This window comes from Anolis sagrei, chromosome 9 (assembly GCF_037176765.1).
Source record: "Anolis sagrei isolate rAnoSag1 chromosome 9, rAnoSag1.mat, whole genome shotgun sequence".
NCBI lineage: Eukaryota > Metazoa > Chordata > Lepidosauria > Squamata > Dactyloidae > Anolis > Anolis sagrei.
Genome location: NC_090029.1, coordinates 7,383,097 through 7,399,953, shown reverse-complemented (window position 1 = coordinate 7,399,953; position 16,857 = coordinate 7,383,097). Strand labels below are relative to the sequence as shown.

The following is a 16,857-nucleotide window of genomic DNA, read 5'->3' as shown; positions in this document are numbered from 1 at the left end:
CTTTGGCGAATGATTGCAGCTTTGCATCCGGTTTCAGCTGAATCGCATTAAACTTCGATGGCCTTTCTTCAACTGGTGAGACTTTTCATTGGGAAATCAGGGAAAAATATGGGATGCTTCTCTGCCTCGCCAGGGGAAAAAAGAACTCTTTGAGGAGTCTAATTGGTCTCTGCCTCCTGGCAAAGACCCCAAAATTTTAGCTCTATAACAATACTGTGAGCATGGCTGTGCCTGCCGAGAGTTGGGCACATGCCTTCTTTGGAGGCGGTGAGGCATGAGGCTTCCATTGTATTGACTGGACTTTAGTCTCATTTTCAGACCTTAAATCTTGCCCAGTTTACACGCACAGAGACACAAACACTTGTGCATTCAGTGCTACAGTAAAATACCTCTGAGGATTACCTGGGAAGGAATCCCACTGGAGCATTGCAGCGCACCCAAATACCTGGGAGTTACTCTGGACCGTGTGCACTGCTTGAACATCAAACAAAAAGTGGGCGCTAGAAACAACATCATACGAAAGCTGACTGGCACAACCTGGGGATCACAACCAGACACAGTGAAGACATCTGCCCTTGCGCTATGCTACTCTGCTGCTGAGTATGCATGCCCAGTGTGGATCACATCTCACCACACTAAAACAGTGGATGTGGCTCTTAATGAGACATGCCGCATTATCACAGGGTGTCTGCGCCCCACACCACTGGAGAAATTACACTGCTTAGCCGGTATCGCACCACCTGACATCCGCCAGGAAGTAGCAGCCAATAGTGAAAGGACCAAGGCAGAGACATCTTCAGCTCATCCCTTGTTTGGGTAGCAGCCAGCACGTCAACGACTTAAATCAAGATATAGTTTTCTTAGATCTACAGAGACACTCGCTGGAACACCCCAGCAAGCGAGAGTCCAAAAGTGGCAGGCCCAAACCCAGCACCTCAATTCATGGGTGATACCAGATGAGAGACTCCCCCCTGGGCACACAGAAGACTGGGAGACTTGGAAGGCGCTGAACAGACTGCGCTCTGGCACCACGAGATGCAGAGCCAACCTTCAGAAATGGGGCTACAGGGTGGAATCCTCGGCATGTGAGTGCAGAGAAGAGCAAACTACTGACCACCTGCTGCAATGCAACCTGAGCCCTGCCACATGCACAATGGAGGACCTTCTTGCGGCAGAGGCACTCCAAGTGGCCAGATACTGGTCAAAGGACATTTAACGAAATATCAAATTTGCAAAATCTGTGTGGTTTTTTTCCCTTTTTCTTTTTAATCTCTGTGTTTGTTTTGCTCTGTTAGAATTGTAATACAATGGTTGCTGATGACACGAAAAATAAATAAATACAGTAAAATTCTAAAAAAGGAACTATTCAGAATTCGCAACACATCTTTTGGGCCTGCAAAAAAATACGCCATTTTCTGGTGTCAAAACGAAAATGAAGTCATACTTAAGAGAAAAAAAAAACCCATGTGGGAACAAACGGTGCATTTGGAAACAGAAAGAGAGAGAAAGAAAATCAACCCCGCAGCTAATCTGGATATTCAAGTGGGTGGATTTACACCAGCGCTGGACCGAATCCAGAAAGCTTCAGTGAGTTTATTTATACTTCACTGTCTTGGGGGATAATTCTTTTTCTCCTAGACCCATGAAAGATCACTCCCATAAATTTCTAAAGAGGCATTCATTCATCCCTCTGTAAAAAGAAAATAAATAAACAGAAACATACTTTGCGATTATACATGAGAAAAGGGAGGGTGTTATAACGAGATCCTTTGAGCCCATGCCTTCACAAACAAGCTTTGAGGAGCAAGAAGGTTCTGGCAGCGCAACGCCGCTAAGCAGGCGGGATGGGAGAAGCATGCAAAGGATGGAGTTGGAGGACTTTGAGGATCATCTCAAAAGGCCGAACAGGGTATAGGGTTACAGCCTGTGTTAGACGGGGTTACACTCCCCCTGAAGACGCAGGTTCGCAGCTTGGGTGTGATCCTGGACTCTTCGCTAAGCTTGGAACCCCAAGTTTCGGCGGTGTCCAGGGGAGCATTTGCACAACTCAAACTTGTAGAATCATAGAATCATAGAATCAAAGAGTTGGAAGAGACCTCATGGGCCATCCAGTCCAACCCCCTGCCAAGAAGCAGGAATATTGCATTCAAATCACCCCTGACAAATGGCCATCCAGCCTCTGCTTAAAAGCTTCCAAAGAAGGAGCCTCCACCACACTCCGGGGCAGAGAGTTCCACTGCTGAACGGCTCTCACAGTCAGTTGTGCGCCAGTTGCGCCCGTACCTTGGGAAGTCTGACTTGGCCACGGTAGTCCACACTCTGGTTACATCCCGGATTGATTACTGCAACGCGCTCTACGTGGGGTTGCCCTTGAAGACTGCCCGAAAGCTTCAGATGGTCCAGCACTCGGCGGCCAGGTTGCTAACAGGAGCGGCACTCAGGGAGCGTACCACTCCTCTGTTGAGCTAGCTCCACTGGCTGCCAATCCGCTACCGGGCACAATTCAAGGTGCTGGCTTTAGCCTATAAAGCCCTAAACGGTTCTGGCCCTGCTTACCTCTCCGAACGCATCTCCACCTATGAACCGACCAGAACATTAAGATCGTCTGGGGAGGCCCTGCTCTCGATCCCGCCTGCGTCACAGGCGCGCTTGGCGGGGACGAGAGACAGGGCCTTCTCAGTGGTGGCCCCTCGGCTATGGAATGCCCTACCGGTAGACATCAGACAGGCACCTTCGCTGCTGACGTTTCGGAGAATGGTTAAGACCTGGCTTTACGAACAAGCGTTTGGTTAAGTAGTGCAACCAATCATAGGAAGACGGTAAATGGAACATAGGAATGGCACAAGGATTATGAGAACGGATCTGATTTCAACTGAGGCGTTATGTTATGTCTGTTTTGTTGATCTGTCTTGTTGATTGTTAACTGTTGTGGATTGATGCTGTTGATCCTGTTTGTTGCGTTGTTATGTTTTAATTGCACTGACACTGTTTGATAATTGTACCATGTAAACCGCATTGAGTCGCTTGTTAAGGGCTGAAAAATGCGGTATAGAAATAAAGCAAATAATAATAATAATAATAACTTTCATGTCCCATGGGATCCATCTATGCAATCCAGACCATCATGACTGAGATCCTACATTAGGTGACATAATGCAAAGCTCCAAATATGGAGATAACACATTGTATTGTGTGCAATGCACAAGCGATTTGGCAATCTATATAAATAAAAATGTAATGTTCGTTTGTGGGATTAACAGAACTCAAAAACTACTGGACGAATTGACACCAAATTTGGACACAACACACAACACACCTTCCCTATGGTCCAGCTCTCTATAGATGTGAGAGCTGGACCATAGGGAAGGTTGAACGAAGGAAGATAGATGCTTTTGAACTGTGGTGTTGGAGGAAAATTCTGAGAGTGCTTGGACTGTGAGAAGATCCAACCAGTCCATACTTCAAGAAATCAAGTATGGAGGGAAGGATAGTAGAGTCCAAGATGAAGTAGAATAATAGAATCAAAGAGTTGGAAGAGACCTCATGAGCCATCCAGTCCAACCCCATTCTGCCAAAAAGCAGGAATATTGCATTCAAATCACCCCTGACAGATGGACATCCAGCCTCTGCTTAAAAGCTTCCAAAGAAGGAGCCTCCACCACACTCTGGGGCAGAGAGTTCCACTGCTGAACGGCTCTCACAGTCAGGAAGTTCTTCCTTGTGTTCAGATGGAATCTCCTCTCTTGTATTTTGAAGCCATTGTTCCGCGTCCTAGTCTCCAAGGAAGCAGAAAACAAGCTTGCTCCCTCCTCCCTGTGGCTTCCTCTCACATATTTATACATGGCTATCATATCCCCTCTCAGCCTTCTCTTCTTCAGGCTAAACATGCCCAGTTCCCTAAGCCGCTCCTCATAGGGCTTGTTCTCCAGACCTTTTATCATTTTAGTCGCCCTCCTCTGGATACATTCCAGCTTGTCAAATCTCTCTTGAATTGTGGTGCCCAGAATTGGACACAATATTCCAGGTGTGGTCTAACCAAAGCAGAATAGAGGGGTAGCATTACTTCCTTAGATCTAGACACTATGCTCCTATTGATGCAGGCCAAAATCCCATTGGCTTTTTTTGCCGCCACATGACATTGTTGGCTCATGTTTAACTTGTTGTCCACAAGGACTCCAAGATCTTTTTCACACGTCCTGCTCTCGAGCCAGGCGTCACCCATTCTGTATCTTTGCATTTCATTTTTTCTGCCAAAGTGGAGTATCTTGCATTTGTCACTGTTGAACTTCATTTTGTTAGTTTTGGCCCATCTCTCTAATCTGTCAAGTACTTTGGCCACATCATGAGAAGACAGGAAAGTTTGGAGAAGAGAATAATGCTGGAGAAAATGGAAGGAAAAAGGAAGAGGGGCCGACCAAGGGCAAGATGCGGCCAAAGTACACCCTCCCCAAAGACATTAGACTAGCACCCACGTTGACAGTCTTCAGGAAGAATCTGAAGACCTGGCTATTCCGATGTGCCTTTCCGGAATAGGATAATCTCCAGCACTACGTCCCAGAAGCACTTTATTAGTGTTTAGGACTCTCTGCACATTGCACTTGCCCAGAAATCCAACATACCTCCTGCAACACCCAGCACTTTTTAACCTGTACCCATCACTGGCCCGGCCCTGGTTTTTATTGCGTAATGATGTAATGCTTTGTTATTGCTTATGTTTTTAATTTGCTTTAAATTGTATTGTTATTGTTTTGCTGTTGTTGTGTTGAGGCCTTGGCCTTTGTAAGCCGCATTGAGTCCTGCGGGAGATGCTAGCGGGGTACAAATAAAGTTTAATAATAATAATAATAAACGGTTCCGGCCCAAGATACCTATCTGACCGCATCTCGGCCTATGAACCCACCCGGACTTTGAGATCTTCCGGGGAGGCCCTGCTCTTGGTCCCGCCAGCCTCTCAAGCACAGTTGGCGGGGACGAGAGACAGGGCCTTCTCGGTGGTGGCTCCTCGGCTGTGGAACGCCCTTCCTGTAGATGTTAGGCTGGCACCATCTCTCATGACATTCCGTAGAAAGTTGAAGACCTGGATGTTTGTGCAGGCGTTTGAGTAATTCAGTGCAATTCTGGTAATTTGAACATAGGAACGGAACAATGGACGTCGAATTTGGATCACGCTTGGATGATGAGGCGATCGGGGGTGGGTTTTGTGATAACTGTGTATTGATGTTTGTTTATTAGCTAGTAATGGAAATGTGTAATTTAACTGTTATGGTATATTAATTATTGCTGTTTTTATTGTCTTTGTTGTTTGCTGTCTGGAAACCACTGTGAGTCGCCCCCGGGCTTGAGATACAGCGATATACAAGAATAGTAAATAAATAAATAAATAATAAGATGAATGGATGGTAGGTATCCTGGAAGTGACTGGCTTGACCTTGAAGGAGCTGGGGGTGGTGACGGCCGACAGGGAGCTCTGCCGTGGATTAGTCCATGAGGTCACGAAGAGTCGGAAGAGACTGAATGAATAAACAACAACAACCATTGGCATTGCTGGGAGGACCCAGGACCACCCTTTTCCCATCCTTGTTTTAACTTTTAGATTGCCTTGGGACCTTCAGAATACAAAACAACTGATCGGAACTGAAGTCTGTCCATGGTCCTGAAACAAGAACACAAGGCTCACCCGGTCACTCCATTCCGTAAGAAACCAGCTCTTGGCGCAAGGGCCCATGTCGCAATTCTCGATGTCATTCGGGCGTAGCTTCATGTTACATTCCTCATCGTCCACAATGTCTCCAAGGTTGCTGACACACTTCACATCTCGGGTCCGCTGACCTACCCCACATGGCACTGAACACTAAGAGAAGAAGAAATGACAACCGTTAGGTGGAATCTGTGTAATAAGAAATTCAATGTGCAGATTTGATAAATGTGAATTTAATATGATGTGAGGAAATGAATGGAAGAATGGAAGATGAATGTATGGATGGTAGTGCTGGGCGGTTTCGTTTGTTAATTTCGTAATTCGTTATTGATTCGTATTTAAATTAGCTTACGATCCGATATTGAACCATTCAGGAGCAACTAAAAATCGAAACGAATTTTTCAATTCATTTCGTAATTGTTTTGTAATTGTTTCAAAATCGTTTCGAAATCGTTTCGAAATTGTTTCGAAATTGTTTCGTTATTATTTCCGCATGTCTGGTGCAAGTTTTATAGTTGTTGTTTGTTTTATCAGTGAAAAAAATATATAATTATCACACCAACAGTCAACAACAGAGGGAGAGGGAAGCTTCAGAAGTTCCCCCTGTCCCATTTGGAGGGTTTTTTAGCGTACTGCGCAATCGCGATTGCGCAATATGCAAAAAAACCCTCCAAATGGGACAGGGGGAACTTCTGAAGCTTCCCTCTCCCTCTGTTGTTGACTGTTGGTGTGATAATTCTATTTTTTATCACTGATAAAACAAACAACAACCCTAAAACTTGCACCAGACATACGGAAACAATTACGAAACAATTTCGAAACAATTTCAAAACAATTTCGAAACAACTTCGAAACAATTTCGAAACAATTACGAAATAAATTGAAAATTTTGTTTCAATTTTTAATTGCTCCTGAATGGTTCAATATCGGATCGTGAGCTAATTTAAATACGAATTAATAACGAATTACGAAATTAACGAACGAAACCGCCCAGCCCTAATTGTCAGGATTAATTTAGATAGATGTGTGTTTTCAAATGTGTTTCTATGTAATTTCAAGATGGAGTCTACTGTGTGTTAGAAATGCTATGCAGAATGTACATGAGGCTTGAAAGAAATGAGATAATGTATGCTCTAGCTGGGAAGAGAAGGGAGTCACCCGTCTCAGCCAGAGTGAAGAGAGATAAGCAGGTGTGCAGAGAGACTTTCGGTTTTCCACCTTGTCCCTGTTTGTAGCTCACTGTGTTAAGACGTGTGTTTGATGTACTTAGTAAAACTTAGTTTCTTTTGTAACTGAAAGACTGCAGAGTCCTTGTTTCGCATCACAGTGTCTGCTGATCTAGCAATCCTTCTGCTGGCAAACGTAAACACTCTGACAAAATATTACCAATAAAAAAGAATCAACACCTGGTCAGGAAACTGAGATGGATCCAGGATGGAAGACGTCTATCATTAATTTACAACTTTGGGACTAACTATCTGCTTGCTCGACTGTAATTAAAAGTTGCTAATAAGAACTAAAAAGTAAACTCTGATAAGAACTGTGACAATGATAACAGAAATGTTTACAACGTTAAGAAGGACGTCAACATAAGATCAACATAAGATCAACACCAATAAAAAAGAATCAACACCTGGTCAGGAAACTGAGACGTCTATCATTAATTTACAACTTTGGGACTAAATCAGTAGAACATTCCTATAAAAGACGCAATCTAATAATTCTCAAATTGTGACAGACCTGAGGAGTCTGGTTCACCTGCCTCTCTGCTCCATGGGAAGGAGAGAGATGGTGTATTCGGAGAGTGGCAGATTTGCAAGTCTGGTCACTTTGGGGCTTCTTTCTCAAGGGAAGAGGAAGAAGTATGCTGTGGAGAATTAGATTTTGTGCAGAGTCAGGTTCTGCTGTATGGAAAACAGAAAACTGGTCCTTGGAATTGTTTCTTGGGGAAGAAATTTTGGCATTTTGGAGTTTTGAAGTTATGGTGTCATGGAAGTTATGTAACTATATGTTGGCAGGCTGCAGGAAAGCAGGATCTGGCCTAACAGATGCTTCTCCAAGGAGAGAGAAAATGATATGGTAATATTTGAATGCCCTGTGCCAGCAGGACTGAAGACCAACAGGTCGCAGGTAGATCAACAGGTTGCAGGTTGGTTAATCCAAGTCGTAAGTTTCTTAACTCGTAATGAAATCGTAAATAAATTACCTTTTGAAGCGATATCGACGCATTTTGGCAACCCAGAAGTGTTTTTGCCATATCGAAGCAGCATCCACCATCTTCCTTACAACTTCCGCCAGTGAATCGTAAATGCTGGGGACGTGGCCTTCAGGAACAGCTGTTCTTACCCACGCCCACCTCCTTCCTCTTTGCATTGGCGGCTTTGCGAAGTGGGCGTGGCTACCTCCCTGGTGACAAGCGGCGATGCGGAAGAGTTGGGCATAGCCACACCCACCTCGCAAAGCCCACCTCGCAAAGCCTCCGATGCAAAGAGGAAGGAGGTGGGCGTGGGTAAGAACAGCTCTTCCTGAAGGCCACATCCCAGTGGCCGTCAAGAAGAGCTGGGCATAGCCACGTCCACCTCATTCCCCTGCCACCCATCGCCATTCGCAGTCACCCACCCAGGGAAGGGAAACTACGAGATTTTAAATCTAATCTCACAGTTTTCCTATGCCCAGCTCTTCCTGATGGCAACTGGGGGAAACCGCATCGCCGCTTGTCGCCATGGAGGCCAGGGAAACTGCGAGATTTTAAACTAACAGGGGGGAGTCATTAACGAAGTCAACGAAGCTATTCAAATCTTTGCTATTTCCGATCTTTTTTTCAAGAAAATTTGAGAAATAATTTTAAAATCGAAACGCCAGCGCCCCCTATATACGAAACGAGTTTAGAACCAATTTTTTTCTTGATCAACCAAGCCTAGTCGCAGGTTCGAATCCGGGGAGAGTGCTGATGAGCTCCCTCTGTCAGCTTTAGCTCTGCATTGTGGGGACATGAGAGAAGCCTCCCACAAGGATGGTAAAAACATCAAAACATCGCTTCTGGTGTGAGAGAATTGACTGTCTGCAAGGACATTGCCCAGGGGACACCAGAAGGTTTTACCATCCTTGTGGGAGGCTCCCGCATGAGAAGGTGGAGCTGACAGATGGGAGCTCACCCCTCTCCCTGGATTCGAACAGCTGGCCTTTCGGTCAACAGTCCTCCTAGCACAAGAGTTTAACCCATTGCGCCACTGGAGGCGCTTATCATGTTACATAGAGTTATGTGAATGAATACATCCTCCTGCAAACAGGAGGACCTTCTCATTAATGATGGAAAACATTTCAAGGTACAATGTATTGTCGAAGACTTTTATGGCTGGAATCACTAGGTTCTTGTGGGTTTTTTCGGGCTATATGGCCATGTTCTAGAGGCATTTCTCCTGACGTTTCGCCTGCATCTATGGCAAGGATGCTTGCCATAGATACAGGCGAAACGTCAGGAGAAATGCCTCTAGAACATGGGCATATAGTCCGAAAAAACCCACAAGAACCTAGTAATTTCAAGGTACAAATCGGGGCCTTCTAGAGACACCACTGCCATCGTCCCCGAAAAAGACATAAATCTGTTGGGTGTTTTTGGGCGCCATTGTCGCTACAACCCATTCCTGTTTACCGATGTCCACTCTGTCCGAATTTGCCATTCGCTGCAGATCTTCAGCTGGCACGTACTTGTTGTCTCCGGTTTTTCCAGGTGGTGGCAGCGATAAGGCTGGACCGTGAGGCTGCGGTTGGCATAGATCTGCCGGCACAGGACTTGGCGGTGCTGCATCCCAAGGCCGCAGGTCTTGCTACATTCGGACCACTCCCCTATATCCCAGCTAAGAGAGAGAAGAGAAAACAATGAGCTTACCATCCAGTTGGTAACACCAGCCAACACACATTTTGGTGCCACAAATGTTAAGATTTGTTTGACCTGCTGATTCCAAGAATGGCACCAGTTTCCCCCTATCAGCTCTAGAACCACTGCCTCCTCCTGATAAAAATGTATACTATCACCAAGGACGACCACCTCACCCGCCTCATAGGAAACCTGCTACAAAACAGGAGCTTTTTTGTTGAGTTCCAGGGCCAGAGAAGCAGATGGCGGAAACAGAAGAACGGCCTGCCTCAGGGGAGCGTGCTTGCTCCATCCATGTTCAACATCTACACAAATGCCCAGCCACTGCCAGAAGGGACAGAGAGGTTCATCTATGCTGATGATCGTGCCATTACCGCTCAAGCAGGGAGCTTTGAGATGGTTGAACAGAAGCTCTCCGAAGCTCTAGGTGCTCTTACTGCCTACTACAGGGAAAACCAGCTGATCCTTAATCCATCTAAAACACAGACATGTGCCTTTCACCTTAAGAACAGACAAGCATCCCAAGCTCTGAGGATGACCTGGGAAGGAATCCCACGGGAGCATTGCAGCACACCCAAATACCTGGGAGTTACTCTGGACCATGCTCTGACCTACAAGAAGCACTGCCTGAACATCAAGCAAAAAGTGGGTGCTAGAAACAATATCATACGAAAGCTGACTGGCACAACCTGGGGATCACAACCAGATACAGTGAAGACATCTGCCCTTGCGCTATGCTATTCTGCTGCTGAGTATGCATGCCCAGTGTGGAACACATCTCATTACACTAAAACAGTGGATGTGGCTCTGAATGAGACATGCCGCATTATCACTGGGTGTCTGTGCCCCACACCACTGGAGAAATTACACTGCTTAGCTGGTATTGCACCACCTGACATCCGCCGGGAAGTAGCAGCCAATAGTGAAAGGACCAAGGCAGAGATATCTCCAGCTCATCCCCTGTTTGGGTATCAGCCATCACATCAACGACTTAAATCTAGAAATAGTTTTTAAAGATCTACAGAAACACTTGCTGGAAAACCTCAGCAAGCAAGAGCCCAAAAGTGGCAGGCTCAAACCCAGAACCTCAAACAATGGCTGATACCAAATAAGAGACTCTCCCCTGAGCACACAGAAGACTGGGTGACTTGGAAGGCACTGAACAGACTGAGCTCTGACACCACGAGATGCAGAGCCAATCTTAAGAAATGGGGCTACAAAGTGGAATCCACGACATGCGAGTGTGGAGAGGAGCAAACCACTGACCACCTGCTGCAATGCAACCTGAGCCCTGCCACATGCACAAGGGAGGACCTTCTTGGAGCAACATCAGAGGCCCTCCAGATACTGGTCATAGGACATTTAATCAACTACCAAACTCACAAATTTTGTATTTTGTCTGTTTGTTTGCTTTGTTTCTGTTAGAAATTTAATATAATTGACTGGTTGCTCTGACACGACCAATAAAATAAAGCTCTAGATTTTGAAATACATAATATATTCCATACACCAGTTGCCCTCTGTTTGCCCATAGAAAACAACGGTAACCATACCTAAGAAACTAGAACGGATGCAGTCATAGAATCAAAGAGTTGGAAGAGACCTCCTGGGCCATCCAGTCCAACCCCATTCTGCCAAGAAGCAGGAAAATTGCATTCAAAGCACCCCCAACAGATGGCCATCCAGCCTCTGTTTAAAAGCTTCCAAAGAAGGAGCCTCCACCACACTCCGAGGCAAAGAGATCCACTGCTGAACGGCTCTTACAGTCAGGAAGTTCTTCCTAATGTTCAGATGCAATCTCCTTTCTTGTCATTTGAAGCCATTGTTCCATTGCGTCCTACTCTCCAGGGCAGCAGAACGGACCCAATAGAATTGAGTTTCAACCCAACTTTCAAAGGGTTTTAAGTTTGTGGATTGCTCAATCGTATTTTAACAATGCCTTTTAATGATTTTTTGCTCAGTTTTTTGTAAATGTTTTCTAATTTGGATTAAACAATAATAATAATAATAATAATAATAATAATAATAATAATAATAGGTTCTTGTGGGTTTTTTGGGGCTATATGGCCATGTTCTAGAGGCATTTCTCCTGACGTTTCGCCTGCATCTATGGCAAGCTTCCTCAGAGGTAGTGAGGTCTGTTGGAATTAGGACAATGGGTTTATATATCTGTGGAATGACCAGGGTGAGACAAAGGACTTTTGTCAGTTGGGCTAGGTGTGAATATTTCAACTGACCACCTTGATTAGCATCCAATGGGCTGACTGTGCCTGGAGCAAACTCTTCTTGAGAGGTAATTAGATGTCCCTACCTGTTTCCTCTCTGTTGTTGTGCTGTTCTAATTTTAGAGATTTTTTAATACTGGTAGCCAGATTTTGTTCATTTTCATGGTTTCCTCCTTTCTGTTGAAATTGTCCACATGCTTGTGGATTTCAATGGCTTCTCTGTGTAGTCTGACATGGTGGTTGTTGGAGTGATCCAGCATTTCTGTGTTCTCAAATACTATGCTGTGTCCAGGTTGGTTCACCAGGTGCTCTGCTATGGCTGATTTCTCTGGTTGGAGTAGTCTGCAGTGCCTTTCATGTTCCTTGATTCGTGTCTGGGCAATTCCGCTGCGTTTGGTGGTCCCTATGTAGACTTGTCCACAGCTGCATGGTACACGTTAGACTCCTGCAGAGGTGAGAGGATCCCTCTTGTCCTTTGCTGAACGTAGCATTTGCTGGATTTTCTTGGTGGGTTTGTAGATAGTTTGTATGTTGTGTTTCCTCATCAGCTTCCCTCTGCAGTCAGTGGTTCCCTTGATGTATGGCAAGAACACTTTTCCTCTGGGTGGATCTTCATCTTGACTCTCGTGGCTTGTTCTTGGTCTTGCAGCTCTTCTGATGTCTGAGGTGGAGTCTCCATTGGCCTGGAGAGCCCAGTTGAGGTGGGAGATCTGGCTCTGATTTCAGCCAGAGAAATCAGCCATAGCAGAGCACCTGGTGAACCAACCTGGACACAGCATTTTATTTGAGAACACAAAAATGCTGAACCACTCTCACAACCACCATGTCAGACTACACAGAGAAGCCACTGAAATCCACAAACATGTGGACAATTTCAACAGAAAGGAGGAAACCATGAAAATGAACAAGATCTGGCTACCAGTATTTAAAAATTCTAAAATTCCAACAGCAAAAACAGCAGAGAGGAAACAGGCAGGGACATCTAATTACCTTTCAAGAAGAGTTTGCTCCAGGCACAGTCAGCCCATTGGATGCTAATCAAGGTGATCAGTTGAAATATTCACACCTAGCTCCAACTGACAAAAGTCCTTTGTCTCACCCTGGTCATTCCACAGATATATAAACTAGGGCTGGGCGGTTTCGTTTCGTTAATTCGTAATTCGTTAATAATTCGTTAATTTTGTTGATTACGAAGCGATAACGAACCATTCTGGAGCAATTTTTTTAAAAAACGAATTTTTAAAGACGTTTTGTAAATGCTTCGTATTTCGATATTGTATTCGTTTCGTTATTGTTCTGAGGTCGTTTCGTTATTATTTCTGCATGTCTGGGCCAGTTTTATGGTTTAATTAGTGAAAAAAAATTATAATAACACACCAACAGTCAAGAACAGAGGGAGAGGGAAGCTTCAGAAGTTTTTGGAGGTTTTTTAGCATATTTCGCGGTCGCGTCCGCCATTAACGAATCGATTCGTTATTGTTTCGGAAATCGATTAGTTATTTTTTTTACCATTTACGAAATTTTGTAAATATCGAACTTTTTAAAAGGAAAATTTTGTAATTATTTTAAATATCGAAACGCAAAAACCCCCAAAAAACGAATCGATTTTAGAAACAAATTTTTCCGGTGTTACCCAGGCCTAATATAAACCCCTTCCCAGTTCCAACAGACCTCACTACCTCTGAGGATGCTTGCCATAGATGCAGGCGAAACGTCAGGAGAAATGCCTGTAGAACATGGCCATATAGCCCAAAAAAACCCCACAAGAACCTAGTGATTCCAGCCATGAAAGCCTTCGACAATACAATAATAATAATAATTAAGATGCTTTGAGTTCCAATACTGTGGGGCAAAAGCAGGACATCAATGAAGATAGCAATGTAACAACAGCACATTTTGACACTGTTATCTTACAAGGCTGGGCACGGGAAGATGTTACAAGGTTCTTCTTCGGGACTGGGCTTGGTACTGGTATCACAATAACTTTCGGAGATCTCCTCATGTGTGTTTCTGTTTACGCAATGGAAGACGGGATACTGTGAACCTGGAAGGATAACAAACAAAATCTATATATATATAAATTTGTTAGGGGCATCCAACGAGGAAACAAAACTCAAAAACCCCCCAACGAAACTTAACCAAAATTCCCATGCCCATAACACAACCCACAAGGTACAAACATATCTACTCAAAATGAAAAACAACACAACAACACACTCACAAAACAGCAAAAGAACAAAACTCAAAAACCCCCCAACGAAACTTAACCAAAATTCCCATGCCCATAACACAACCCACAAGGTACAAACATATCTACTCAAAATGAAAAACAACACAACAACACACTCACAAAACAGCAAAAGAACAAAACTCAAAAATACCCCAACGAAACTTAACCAAAATTCCCATGCTCATAACACAACCCACAAGGTACAAACATATCTACTCAAAATGAAAAACAACACAACAACACACTCACAAAACAGCAAAAGAACAAAACTCAAAAATACCCCAACGAAACTTAACCAAAATTCCCATGCCCATAACACAACCCACAAGGTACAAACATATCTACTCAAAATGAAAAACAACACAACAACACACTCACAAAACAGCAAAAGAACAAAACTCAAAAATACCCCAACGAAACTTAACCAAAATTCCCATGCTCATAACACAACCCACAAGGTACAAACATATCTACTCAAAATGAAAAACAACACAACAACACACTCACAAAACGGCAAAACAACTGAGCATGCGCATTGGCGCCCAGCCGCAAGTTCCCTGGTGCGCGCACATGGCCTTCCGGCCAATGTTCCCTCTGCGGAAACCATGCCCACTCCAAGCCCCGCCGCGCTGCTTCCCGCACACACACACACCCTGCCGCACACACACACACAACCCCACACTGCATCACTCCCCCCGCCGCCGCACACACACACGCAACCCCACACTCCATCACTCCCCCCGCTGCCGCCCGCACACACGCAACCCCACTCCCCCCGCCGCCGCACACACACACACACGCAACCCCACGCTCCATCACTCCCCCCGCCGCCACACGCACACACGCAACCCCACTCCCCCCGCCGCCGCACACACACACGCAACCCCACGCTCCATCACTCCCCCCGCCGCCGCATACACACACGCAACCCATGCTCCATCACTCCCCCGCCCCAATCTTACCTCCTTTTACTTCACGCCACCTCCAAACCCCACCCCGCCCCTTCCCGCCCTGTCAAAATCTAGGAAAGACAGGAAGGAAGGAAAGAAGGACGAAAGAGAAAGGGAGGTAAAGAAAAAGGGGGAAGGAAGGAAAGTTAGAGGAAGAAGGAAGAAGAAAAGGAAAGAAAAGGAAAGATGGAAGGAAAGAAAAGAGAGACAGCAGAAAAGAAAGAAAAAGGGGGAAGGAAAGAAAGAGGTAGAGAAAGAAGAGGAGAAGGAAAGATGGGAGGGAAGGAAGGAAGGAAGGAAGGAGGGAAAGAAGGAGAGAAAGAGGGAAGATTGGCCACAGCAACACGTGGCGGGTAAAGGTTGTTATTTCTATTATGATGATGATGATGCTATTGTTCCTCTGAGACCCTTTTAGGGGGAATGGGCGACGTGTCAGGTCCCAGAGGCAATGCATTGCATTATTGTTATTGTTATGATGGTGGTGAAATAAAAGGACATAAAAAGTGAAAGAAGGAAGCAAACAGGGAGGGAAGAAAGGCAAAGGAAGAAAGGGGGAGGGAATGAAGGAAAGAGAGAAGGATGAAACCAAGTAGTGAAAGAAGGAAAGAAAGAAAGAGGCAGAGAAGGAAGAAAGTAGAGAAAGGGGGAGGAAAAGGGGGAAGGAATAGGTAGGGAACTCTCTTTCATAATAGTCCAGATATCTACCTCAACTTTGATAAGTTTTACTATAGGCCACAGCAACGCGTGGCAGGGCACAGCTAGTGATATATATTTATTTGAAATACTATTTAACATCAGGCACATTTAATTGCGGGTGGATTGATATAATGCCATCAGTGTACACGATGCCTATTTCGAGCTACATAAACAGAAACGGCACCGTGGAATCGAAAACATTGTTCTCCAAATTAAACGCTGTGCATAGTTGTAAACACGATCGCTGCAAAACGGCTAAACACATGTTGAAAGATGGAGGCGTAATAAAATCATGTTCCAACGGTTTAGCGTGTTGGATTGCTGATACAGATCCAGATAGGTCATTAAATACCAAAGTCAAAATCATTCACGCTGTGTTTCCAATTTCTATGGATGGGTGTGAAAACTGGACTGTAAAGAACGCTGGCAGAAGATTAACTCGTCTGAAATGTTTGCAGGGGGAAGAGTTCAGTGGATATCATGGATGGCCAAAAAATGAGTGAATGAGTCCTGGAGCAAAACAGGCCCCTCACTCTCAGTATAGATGATGTATTGTCGAAGGCTTTCATGGCCAGAATCACTGGGTTGTTGTAGGTTTTCCAGGCTGTATGGCCATGGTCTAGAGGCATTCTCTCCTGACGTTTCGCCTGCATCTATGGCAAGCATCCTCAGAGATAGTGAGGTCTGCTGGAACTAGGAAAATGGGTTTATATATCTGTGGAATGACCAGGGTGGGACAAAGGACTCTTGTCTGCTGGAGCTAAGTGTGAATGTTAATTATGGTGGTCATTTTCCTAGTTCCAACAGACCTCACTACCTCTGAGGATGCTTGCCATAGATGTAGGCAAAACGTCAGGAGAGAATGCCTCTAGACCAGTGTTTCTCAACCTGGAGGGGTCGTGAGGGGGTGCCAGAGGGGTCACCAAAGACCACCAGAAAACGCAGTATTTTCTGTTGGCTGTGGAGGTTCTATGTGGGAAGTTTGGCCCAATTCAATCGGTAGGGTTCAGAATGCTCTTTGATTATAGCTGTACTATAAATCCCAGCAACTACAACTCCCAAATGTCAAGGTCTATTTTCCCCAAACTCCATCTGTGTTCATATTTGGGCATATTGAGAATTCGTGCAAAGTTTGGTCCAGATCCATCATTGTTTGAGTCCACAATGATCTCTGGATGTAG

The 16,857-nt window shown here is 44.9% G+C and overlaps 1 protein-coding gene across 2 annotated transcripts in view; it reads right to left on the bottom strand.

The window, feature by feature from the left end:
* Nucleotides 1-16,857, bottom strand: part of THSD4 (thrombospondin type 1 domain containing 4) — a 642,834-nt gene that overhangs the window by 45,674 nt on the left and 580,303 nt on the right. For both annotated transcript variants that reach the window (XM_067471248.1, XM_067471249.1), the window contains 3 exons: nt 13,715-13,844; nt 9,351-9,555; nt 5,678-5,851 (listed from right to left, as the gene is read on the bottom strand). In XM_067471248.1, the coding sequence (XP_067327349.1) occupies nt 5,678-5,851; nt 9,351-9,555; nt 13,715-13,844 (509 nt within the window). The remainder of the gene's footprint in view (nt 1-5,677; nt 5,852-9,350; nt 9,556-13,714; nt 13,845-16,857) is intronic.